General features: G+C 36.5%; 1 protein-coding gene across 1 annotated transcript in view; it reads left to right on the forward strand.

Moving 5' to 3' along the window:
• Positions 1-4,358: 4,358 nt before the first annotated feature.
• The window catches only part of LOC117413610 (G-protein coupled receptor 39-like), a 25,913-nt gene continuing 17,894 nt past the window's right edge, over positions 4,359-12,377 (forward strand). Inside the window, exon 1 of the mRNA XM_034022822.2 lies at positions 4,359-5,688. Within this exon, the coding sequence (XP_033878713.1) occupies positions 4,842-5,688 (847 nt within the window). The 5' untranslated portion in view covers positions 4,359-4,841. The remainder of the gene's footprint in view (positions 5,689-12,377) is intronic.

A 12,377-nucleotide genomic window follows, 5' to 3' on the forward strand; every position in this document is an offset into this window, starting at 1 on the left:
TTTTTTTTATCTACAGCATTAACTATGAATGGGATTTATAGATGGAGCGTCTCTGTAATTAATGACCCTTGGTTAAGAGCTTATGAAATCTCTGATGTGTGGAAAAGGCAATACATCATCTTGTACTTAAAGATAAGGAGACTGAGGAATTTTTCACCTTGGTTTTAATTTTTCAAAGTATATAATGGGGCAGAGCAAAATCTCAATGCAGCCTAAGAGGCAAGCTGCCTGTGGATTGTATCCCATTGAGTTGCATATATGCATCTTTTAAAGTGTCTTTAGTTGTCCACAGCATTGAAGAGTTTGTAATATCTTTTGTATAAGTAACCTGCTGTTTTGAACCATGTACAAATATATATATATATATATATATATATATATATATATATATATATAATATATATATATATATAAACACTTTGTGTGAAGAATATCTTTAATTTGAATCTCTACAATGGTGCTTTTATAGTGTGTATAAAAAGAATGAATGAGTCTCAGGTATCTCGGGTAGAATTGTATGAGAAATCCTGTTTTGCTGAAGGTCAGTGCATTAGTATTGTTTGTAAAGATACAATCACGTTTTTCTTTTTTAAACTGGACTATGGATTTCCTTGTGCTATTCTGTGATAACTAGAGGAGCATTTTTTTCAGGATCAAGTTTTAAAAACAGATCTTTCTCTTTGGGTTGTTTTATAACTGAAGCCCTAAATGTCACTGAATGAGTTACAAAGAAATCTGTTTTACATGGAGCCATGCGTGGCCCAGACAAGTTATTATTTGTTCACATTCTGCAGATGTTTTATAAACTGGATTGTACAGAAAAAGAACACTAAAAATAAAATGAAATACATAAACAGCGGCAGAAGAAAAATAACTTCAGCTATGAAATGTGTTTTAATTTCTTAATGATTTGCAGAATGTGTTGCATGGTGTCTTAGATTGCTTTAAGGGCAAACTGCTCAATAGAACACAATCTTCACCCACATTGCTCTTGTTTTTGTTTTGTATTTGAAAAAAAAAAAAAAAGTGCTGCAAAACCTACCAGGACAAAAGTTTCAGGATCTGAAATGTTTGCTGAAAATAGATATTGGTATTTGTATTATTCAGTGAGTGAAATAAATTACTTTCTATCTCTTTTATATTCTGCAGGAGACTTGTTTGTTTGTTTGTTTGTTTTTAGCAACCTGTCCAGTTAACAGGTTGCTTCGCAAGCTACAAAATAAATTTAGCAAGTTGCTAAAAAAAAAAAACACTTGAAAAAACATTTGAAATTTACACTAAAATGTATTTGCTAAGCCCATGTTTTTATGAGTGTTCTGCAAACATAAAGAAGTTGCTGAACCAGGTGATTTCTTATCTTTTTTCTATCATACATTTTATTAAACAATACAAAAATACAGTGTACTATTTTTATAAGGTGACCTTTTTTTATAATGAAGAAATGTAATGCATGTGGGTTTATTGAGTAGTTTGTTCATTTGCAGTATTTAGCAGACATCAGAAGTCATGGAGACAAAATAAATAAATTCTCAACCTGAAAATGATTGGTGACATTAAACACAACACCTGGCTGTATAAAGTCACTGTATAATTGGTCTTGACCATTCTACTTTGCAGCTCAGACTCCAGCTCAGTTTAGGGCTGAGTATTTTACCTTGTATGTAATATACCAGTTTGCATTGTAATTGTTAAATGTGGTTGTTGGTGTAATATAAATATTATGTGTGAAATGTTTTCTGATTGTGAATAGTCAGTGTTATTTATTCTGGTGGACTAGTATTGTCAAAGGAAATTTGAGTAAAAAGGGTATTTTTATTTAATATTATTAATTATTAGTAGTAGTAGTATAATTGTAATATGTTTTGTTCACATCTGTAAATTTAGAGAACAAAATCAGCTTGCATGAATAATAATAGTAGTAAAATCAGCAGAAGTAATCTAAACATTAAATTAATATTTTGGTATTGTGACACCATGTTTTCTAAATATTTGTATCAGTGCTTCATCACTTTTGGCTCTGCACACTTCTTGGTGGCAGTTCTGTTGAGAAAAATAAAAGTGTCTAACGTCAGCTGTTAATGCGTAGAAAATGTATTTTGATGTTTTGTTGGCATTTCCCCCTACAATTTTTTTTTTTTTTTTGTAGCAGACCCTTTATCCAAGGCGACTTACAGAGACTAGGGTGTGTGAACTATGCATCAGCTGCAGAGTCACTTACAATTACATCTCACCCGAAAGACAGAGCACAAGGAGGTTAAGCGACTTGCTCAGGGTCACACAATGAGTCAGTTGCTGAGGTGGGATTTGAACCGGGGACCTCTTGGTTACAAGCCCTTTGCTTTAACCACTGGACCACACAGTGGTTAATTTCTTTATATTTGTGAAAATCATTTTAAGACAAAATTTATTGTGTAAGTGCAAAATCTGCATGTGATTGGTTAAAAAAAAAAAGTGATTTGACCTTCAAAATAACTGAAATTTTATCAATTTTTGTTCTTCCAAAATAAGGTGGTGCTTTATCAGTGCTAATCAGGACTGTAAAACTAACCGTATACCTTTTTAATTGAAGGTCAAATGCATGAATGGCTCAAATACATGTCTGTAACCGCTTATACTAATGACTGTATCTTCTGCAACACTGGGTTTTTACACTGCCAACAAATTGGTGTAAGTATTAGTTTCTCCAGGGTGTTGCTTAATACTGTAAGTATGGTAGATATGATTGTATCAAGGATTAGGGCTAAGGTTCAGAACGTCACAGATTTAAAGCTTAAGGCCTTTGTACCTTTCCTGTGTCATACAGTGCCATCCAACCAGGGCCAAATTAACACATAGGCAAACTAGGCAGCTGCCTAGGGGCCAAAGTCATGGGGGGCCCCCCAAAACATGTTAATTTTTAAATTTATACATAGATATGGAATTGCGCGCAAACTGGAAGAACTTCAGTCACTGACATTTCAACCGAGGCAGTGTATCTCCCAAAATCAAACTGGCTGACCCGGAACCTACGACGACACAAGTAAATTCCAGGTCAGTCAGTTTGATTTTGCTTGAATACAGCAAACAATGTCTCTTTCATGTGCAGCAAAGTATAAACACGAGAAACAGGAAGAAGAAGAATGCAAGCAGCAAAGAGGGGCATTAGAAATATTTTTACAAATCGGTGCTGAAAGACCCGCACCACCGAAACAGCATTTTCTTTAACAAAGCGTGTCAAAAAGCAAGGAAAGCTCACTGCCTTTGCTGTATTGGCGATTGATAAAGAAATAAGCCACGTTAAACTGCATTTGACTGAAGGCAGCCAACAGTCCATACATTTAAGGCCAGTCAGTAAAAACAAGTCCCGTTTTAATGCTAAAATGTAAATAAATAAAAAATGTCAGTGATTTTTGGATCGAAATAAATATGGTATTTTTTTTTAATTGCTTTGCGGCTTTTCCAATCAGCTCGAATTTATATACCTACACTTTATGTAATGGCAGTGAAAAGGATCAAAACTTAGTGTGACCAAGTGACTGACTTAACGGACCTGGCAGCTGATGAAAACTGGCACACAATTGCACTCTTGTCTACAATTAGCGGAGAGCCAAGTTTGCCATTAATATGTTGGCTTTTCCACACAGTACTGCACAATTAGAACGAGTTTTGTCTCAAATGAACCTTGTAAAAACAGACATAAGAAATCAATTGTCTGCAAATATTCTGAGTGAAATTCTGACTATCAAGACTGCTTTTTTTTATTTATTTATTTTTATGATTATGGTTTTTCCGAATGTATTTAGCACTTAAACGAAAATGGTAAATTTTGCAAATTGGAGGAGCTTGAGTTATAGAAGCTAATATATAAAATCATCTTTTTGTTGTTATTCATATAGGAAGGTAGAGGACAAGAAATGTATTTGACTTCATTGAACTTGAGGATGACAAAGAACACAAACTGCAATAAGAAAATAAAACAAATCACATTAAATTCTCAGCTTGCATTAAAATGTTAAATTGTCATAAATGTCAGGTTTACCCCGACTATATCTATCTATCTATCTATCTATCTATCTATCTATCTAAAATAAAGATGTAGTTTTTATGAAACTTTTATGATTGTTTAATAATACAGGAGCTTTGTTCCTACATTAGTTTAGTTCTACAAACAGGGTTTTTGAAGTAACTCTCATTGGCTCACTCTTGTATCAGTATAGATCTTTGCTATCCTTCAAGGGTGATCTCTGACTGTTCTCTGACTATATCCTTGTTATCTAATAATAATATTCTTTACAATTTAGTGTTGTCTCTGAAAGCAAAGTGAGGGCAGGGGTGCGGCTTAGTCACTATGAACCAGAACAAAAAGTCTTTGTTTTTATACCTTTTTTTTTATACCACCTCTACTTGTTTATACGAGTTGCATACTGTACGTCATGTCTGAGTCTGAAAATCACACCAAACACGTTCTTCCTCAAGTAACTCAGAGTTCAGACCTCATTGATTAGCAAACAGGCAAACATGCTCCTGCCTTTTATGGACTGTGGTTTAATATTTAACAGAGTCCAACCTTCTGTGTGGAAATCTTGACTAAAATCCAGTCAGATCATCTGCTTAACAATTTACAGACGGGTATGTACTGGTCTGATTTACAGAAATTGTGGAACTGCAAATAAAGAGGGATGATCAAGGATTATTTTTAAAGGTCGACTGCAAATGTGGTATTCTTTGTTGCTTTGATTTGGAGTTCTGAAAGCTCTCGGTGGAAACTCACCCAGTAACTAGTAGTGTGTTGCATGCTGTGCTCGTATATCAGATCTTGCAAATAGTGCTAAATTCAGGTGTGATCAAAAAAAAAAATACATATGGAATCGAGCGAGTGTGCTGAATACTTCAACCATGAAGTTGTGGGAGAGTTTGAACCCAAGATGGCCATCAAGATCACCATGACTGTACTCTATGCTCTCATTTTGTTGACTGGGATCATTGGGAACAGCATTACTATTAAAGTTACGCAGGTGCTACTGAAGAACGGTTACCTTCAGAAGAATGTCACTGACCATATGGTAAGTTTGGCATGCTCCGATCTATTGGTCCTGCTTCTTGGCATGCCTGTTGAGCTTTACAGCGTTATATGGTACCCATTCACATCGGCTTCGGGGAACGCAAGCTGCAAAATATATAACTTTCTTTTTGAAGCCTGTAGTTACGCCACCATACTGAATGTTGCAACTCTGAGCTTTGAAAGGTACATTGCCATCTGCCACCCTTTCAAGTACAAATCCTTCTCAGGGTCCAGGACGGTCAAGCTCATATGCTTTGTCTGGCTCACATCAGTCTGTGTGGCTCTGCCTCTGCTTTTCACAATGGGCATTGAAGATCCCTTGGAGCCCTTTAAAAAACCTTCTGATTTACCTGCAGAGAAGGACCTCGTCACTGAAAATCCCTGCATCAAAAAGTCGAATTTTACCATCTGTACCAACCTGAGCTCCATGTGGCCAGTATACCAGTCCAGCATTTTCAGCGCTTTCATCATATATATTGTGGTCTTGGTCTCTGTCACCTTCATGTGCAGAGAGATGACGAAGATACTGAAGGGCAATAGGAATGAGCCGGTCAACACTAAGAATGGAGAAATCGACATGGGGTTCCTACCCAAACATGACAGCCCCCAAGTCAAAGCATCCAGGAAGCAAACCATCATATTTTTAGGTAAGGACATTTTTTGTTGTTGTTTGTTTATTTGGGTATATTTCTATTGTTGATTGACAAAGCCTGAGTTTAATGAACCAATGATTCCACACTTAATAGACTACCAACATGAAGGTTTTTTATTATGAATTTAATATACCTAGCAGCATTTTATTACATTTGACACCCTACTTGAAGAAATAACAAGTATTTTCTCTCTTACCATCATTTTTATTTCCCTTCAGAGCTTTCCTATTCTTTACTAAGGGTTCACTATGGCAACTAGACCAAATATGTGTACAGTATTACAATGTGACGTGGTTTGGTTTTCCTATGACAGTATGCACCTGGTGTTATAGTAGGTCAGTGTTCTATTGTGTTGCATTTCCTAATTTTTTGTGGGGAGGGCAGAAGCGATTGTTAATGCTGTTGTACTTAATGTCCGAAGGTTTTTTTTTGTTTTTGGCTGGGATTAGAAATAAAGAAGTAAAGATTGCTAACAACCAGATCCATGATTATTTCAGCATCCACAACCAATAATGCAAAAAATAAATACTGTAAAATATCTTTATAAAACAGCATGAAAAAAACGTGCTGAGAAATTAGCCTATTCTGTACATGTTTGATCAACCTTTATGTGTCATTGATGGTTACCACAAGCTCCTCTGTTAGCTACTGCTGTGGGAACATTTCACGGAAAGTACAGAGAGTTTTTATTGTGGCCCACTGTATACAGGTGATATTTTGATTACACTTTTTTTTTTGGTGCCAAGATGTTACCATACAAGAAAAATCACTGCAGTGCAAAAAGAAGAAAAAAAAAAAAAAGGTTTTAAACTTTTAGAATTTATTAATGTCTAATCTGACAAGGTAAAAACATCTAATAATCATTTTATTTGTGATTAATTGGTGAAATGGTGTGCTGTGGTTTAATTAACGTTGTTAAAACAAATGTGAAGAGAGCTGTAAAAATGAGTAAGGTGGAGACTCCTGGTATCAGGAGCAGGAATGAATCATACATTTGTTCTCTCCAGCAGCCTTTTTTTGTTTACTTAAAACTAAAACGAGTACTGTAATTCACTGCTGCAAGCTTCAACATGCTCAGTGGCCTGTGTACACGTTAAATTTGGCAATGTAAGGAAGAGTGATTTATTAGAGCCACTGGATGGGGTATCTGTTTTTCTTTTTTCTCTCCTACCTCCCCTCTCTCCCTTTCTCTAACCTTATTCAACAAAACTAACGATAAGCTATTCCGAATGGCCCTGTCTTTAAATTATAGATGTAAATACTGATTCATTTGTCTCACTTTATTTTGCCTGTTTAGCTTTCTGTGTGTTTTTTTGTTTTGTTTTGTTTTTTCACACACTTTTCTGATTAAAAAAACAAACAAAAAAACAGTTTTTATGTTAATAACAAAATCCAAATGAACTAGTTCATCATAGGTGACAGTTTGGTGTGATTATGATACTGCTGACTGGGTGGTGTCTTGCTTTTAACATATTATATTTGTACAGGATGGGAACATAATACCATTGTGTGTGTGTGTGTTTTTTATAAACATTTCTTCCTCCTTTTCTTGATGATTCATAAATACCATCATATTTAGTAAGCAAGAATGGGGATAATAGGCAATAAACTCCCACACAGAAACACATTCACTAAGTTCTGGGTGGGGTATCATGGCCAACAGATGCCCCACTACCCATCATCACAAACCAGCATTTTTCTTATCACCGTATGAAATATTAAATTACCATAAGTCTTTCCAAATGATTCATTCCCTACATTTTCAGTTTTAAATTGTCGCAGAGCAGAGATCCTCACTCGTTATCAGTCAGGGAGTAAATTAATGAAGTCAATTCATGGCATCAATCGGAGTGTTGAGGTACAGTTTGTTTTTTGGTTGTCATCAACATTTTGCTACGAGATATTATACCACATTGTGAGTTCAGTGATAATTTTACGAGGATAAAAAGATAAGCTTTTAGAATCACAATATAAGGACCTTTACTGAGAAGCATGGCAAGTTCAAACTAACATGCCCAAGCCTCCTTCCAGTATATGTGCGAGCTGCACAGCCCTTCAAGCATTCACACTGCTCAGTGTGGGTTGCTGTATAACAGCATAATTGACAGAAAAAGCTAATTGAGTTATGTTGTGTATTTTATATTAAATGCAGGAATACTGTAGGTGAAATTTACCTAGGGTTTATAAATCTAAAGATTAATTCAGTAGGGGTGACACATCAAAAGTACTACTACTGTGCATTCATCTAAAATATTGCACATACAGTACTAGTAGGATATTGTCAGGAATGAGACTCAGAATCAGGAATAGCTGCTGTTACGCACTTTTAATTTTTGGCACGATGGCCAAAATAAAAGGTTTAAACAGAAGAATACTAAATATACCCTGTCAGGCTGGGCAGTCGCCTTCACTGACCAATAGAGCATCCACAGTACAGTACAGTACAGTACAGTTTAACACGGGTTCCACTCACCTGCACACCAACCTCCAAACATCTCCTTAAATACCATCTGGCTGGAGCCTAATTAACCACTAATCATTCAATTAAGGCTCCAGACACATTCTCACATTTTTTTTATGGTAGGGAGGATTTTAACCCCCTCCCTGCCAACCCTATATCCCCAACACCCACGCACTCTACATTTAGGGCTTTCACCCTGCCACATAGGCCTTAATATTTTTTTGTGTTTTGTTTTTTAAACAGTTGGTGTCAGGTCAGCCTCACTAAAATAATGACAAGCGGGTTGTTTGAAAGCAGCAGTTCAATAATAATACTGATGTACAGCAAGTGCTTTTCAATTTCCAGACAGTTAGAAACACAACCTTTAAGAGTTACCTTGGAAAAAAATAAATCAACCATTTTTGTGTTTATAAAAGTGCCAAACAGAATAGGTAAAAAGGATTTCATTCTCACATTGGGGACTTTCGTATTAATCAACAACTTATTATTGGGGGGCTTTTTTTAATTAAAAGAAATAGTTGAATTTACAAAAAAATAAAATAAAAAGCTGCTGCTGCTTAATATATATTCCAAGACCAGTAAGATGGAAACGAATAATCAGCACTTGAATATATTTACATGTTATTTAGGGATAACCATAAAAAGATGATGATGCACACATTTGCTGCATTTAATGTGGGATTTGGCTCATTATTTTTATACATTTTAATACCAAACTCCAAAAATTTACCTAGGACTAAAAACTTTGTATTCTAATACTATTCTTCTTTTAAACATACTTTCAGTTGCTCCATGAATAGAAATAAGGTAGTGTAGAACTGTTCTTTTAAGTTCAACACATAATACTTAAATGCTGTTTCTGAGAGGTACTATTGTAATTTTCAGAAAGGTCTATAACATAAATAAATTGCTTCTAAAATCCCTCATGCACATTCCTCATGAAGTCTGACATTGTAAAAAAAAAAAAAAAAAGTCCAATTCAATTGCTTCTCAAGTTTTCTTAATTTCTGGGTGCCTGAGACCTAAATTAAATTAAAAAAGTTATGGCGCTACCATGTAGCACCATCATTTTGAATTTATCCTGGTCAAAGTTTGAATGTGGCTCAGGCAGTTGACGTTAGTCCCCATCACAAACCACTATTCAATGTGAAACAATTGGCAAGCAATTCTTGTTTTCATAACAACATTTTCAAACCAGGATTGTACCCGAATTAAGGCCGCTATACGCCAGACGCGATGCAACAAGCAAGTATGTGCAGCGATGCAACAAAATTAATAGAACCTGTACTTGTAATAAGAATCTTTCACACCCCAGGAGACATGACAGGCAACGCAGGGGTGACACCAGAGCGACGTGAAATCAGTAGGATTGATTTCTTCGCGTGACAACTAGAGCACAGCTTCAGTGCACGTGGTCCACGTGGTTGAAGCAATATCCAAAATGAGGGAAAAAATCCTTGCTGTGTAAAAATACCCAGAGCTTTATGACAAAGGTCATCACAGAGATGAAAGATACTATATGGGAGTCCATTTCAAAGGAACTGGATAAGCCTGGTATGTATCACTGTATTGCTATATATGCTGAAATACCGTCGAAGAAGACACTCATAATTTCCACATCATGTTGACGAATATGTACCAGTCTTGATCATAATCTGTCAGTAGCATTTTTTAATAGTTTTATATTTTTTGGGGAGTGGAATTGCGCCCATGTAAAAATATGTATTTAAAAAAAAAATATATAAATGTACCGTATATACATATGCTTCTAATCTGTCACGTCGCATCTGTGTCGCTTCATTGCGTCTGGTGTGTAGCACCCTGGGCTCCTATCAGTGCAATGTGAGTCTAGGAAGCTCTAAAAGAGATTGTTGTGGGTTTTTTTTTTTTTTGTAAATTAACCTGCAGTTTGAAAGGTAATAAAGTTTGAATAGGTTGAGTTTTCAGACCATGATAAAGCCAGATTCTGTCAGGTCCTTCCATAGAGTAGCTGAACCAAATTTGAAATATCTGAGGAGGAATACACAGGGAAGTTTCCCTTTAATCTCCTGGCAGAGCGGGAGGTTAACAGTCTCCATTACTGTGACCTCCCATGCATGGAAAAAATAAAATGAGCATTAAATAAGGAAGACAAATGAGCAGGATCAAATTAATTTCACGGAGAAAGGACTCAAACTTTGAAATATGCTTGCTTGGATATGTTTATGTATTTATTTATTTATTTTACAATGGTAAAAAATAATCCAATGTTAATTTCAGTACAGACCAACTCTATCTTTAACTTCTATATATGAAATGTACTATGGGTAAGTGAAGATCAGATTGACAGTATGCATTTATGAGGGAAGAGTCTTTGTTACCAAACTATTTTACCATGACAATGGAAGTAATTATTAGGGTGTCAAAATGGGTAGTGGGAGGAGAACGCTTGGCTTCTGGAATGCGACTGCCACCAATTAGAGCATACATGGATGACATGACAATCATGACTACAACAGTAGCCTGCACTAATCGATTATTGGGCAAACTAATCAATAAGATTGAACGGGCACGAATGTAATTCAAGCCTACTAAGTCAAGGAGAATCTCTATAATTAAAGGTAAAGTAGTGGATAAGAGGTTCTACATTAAAGCTGAGGCATTATCAACAGTGTCTGAGAAGCCTGTGAAAAGTCTTGGGAGATGGTATGATGGGGACCTAAATGACAGTTTGTGTGGGAGAAGTGAGACAACAAGCAGTGCAAGGGTTGAAGAGCATAGACAGCAGCGCTTTACTGGGCAAAATTAAACTCTGGTGCTTTTAGTTTGGTCGACTGCCAAGACTTCTGTGGCCACTCACTGTGCATGAGCTTTTCTTCACCACAGTAGAGAAGTTGGAAGCGTTAATCAGTTCATACGTCAGGAAATGGTTAGGGTTTCCACACTGCCTCAGCAGAGTGGGACTGTATGGTAAAGGGATACTGCAGCTTCCAGCCTCGGCTCTAACCGAGGAGTTTAAGTGCGCTAAGGTTCGATTGGAATGACATTGGTAGAGTCACACAACAAATGTGTGAGGGAGGCAGCACCTGTGTTGAAAACTGGAAGAAAGTGGGTGACAAAGGAAGCTGTGGAAGATGCAAAGGCTGCCCATCGTATCAGTGATATCATGTAGCAAATACAGCATGGAAGAGGAGGCCTTGGTCTCAGTTCGGCTCCTCCTACAATGGACGAGATGGGAGAGTTGTGGAACAACGCAAGATCGGCTGGCGAGATCTATGGACAATATCTATGGACAATGGAACTGAGCAGGATCAGTTTCCTCATCAGGTCAACATATGATGTTCTCCCATCACCACAGAACCTTAATCTATGGGTAGGAGAGGATCCGTAGTGTCATTTGTGTTCATCGCCAGCTACATTTAAGACACATTTTGACAGGATGTAAGGTGAATTTAGCCAAGGACGGTTTACTTGGTGTCATGACCAGGTGCTGCAATGTTTGGCCTTAGCATTGGAATACAAGCCCAGCATGACCAAAAGGTTGCCATCAGTGCCAGCAATATGACACAGAAAGAACAACATTCCTCCATCCAGGGGAGCAACCCCAGAGAAGTACCCTACTCAGCTCAGTCAGAATGTTGTCATGCTGATGCGCTAGGGAGGCTGCACTGTGGCTGATCCATGGAGCCAGCATTACACTTCAGCCATCAACACTAGGCAGAAGGATATCTACATCACCAGATGGAAGGAAATGCAGATGGATCACATTAGTTACAGTAAAAGAAGCCAAGTCTTAGTTAGTGCTTATCTTGGAAAGAGCTGAGTCCAAGATCAGCATTAAGTTTTAACACCTACTCTCATGTAATGGAAATCGTCATCATAATTTCTGTATTATTTCTTATTATTTCATCAAAATGATATATATATTTTTTCTTCCAATAAATACAGGGGTGATTCGGGGAAAAAAATGTGTAGCTCCTTGTTTTCACATTTGAGAGTCCTATTGAAACTGTTCATTGTTGAAATTTCGAGCTAACTTTTCCAAGGTTTGCTTTTTATGTATTTACCTAGTTAAAGTTGAATGACCTGGTTTATACAAATGGTAGAAATCTATGCAACAAACTGGATAAACAGTGCTTGCAATTTTAAAGAAAATTGTAACTGGCTTATGACTTTCTGTTTGAAAATTTTAATTCTGTACTAAAACGCTGCATAGAACATATTTGCTGTTTGGATCTGCTTG

This window comes from Acipenser ruthenus, chromosome 10 (genome assembly GCF_902713425.1).
Source record: "Acipenser ruthenus chromosome 10, fAciRut3.2 maternal haplotype, whole genome shotgun sequence".
Lineage (NCBI taxonomy): Eukaryota > Metazoa > Chordata > Actinopteri > Acipenseriformes > Acipenseridae > Acipenser > Acipenser ruthenus.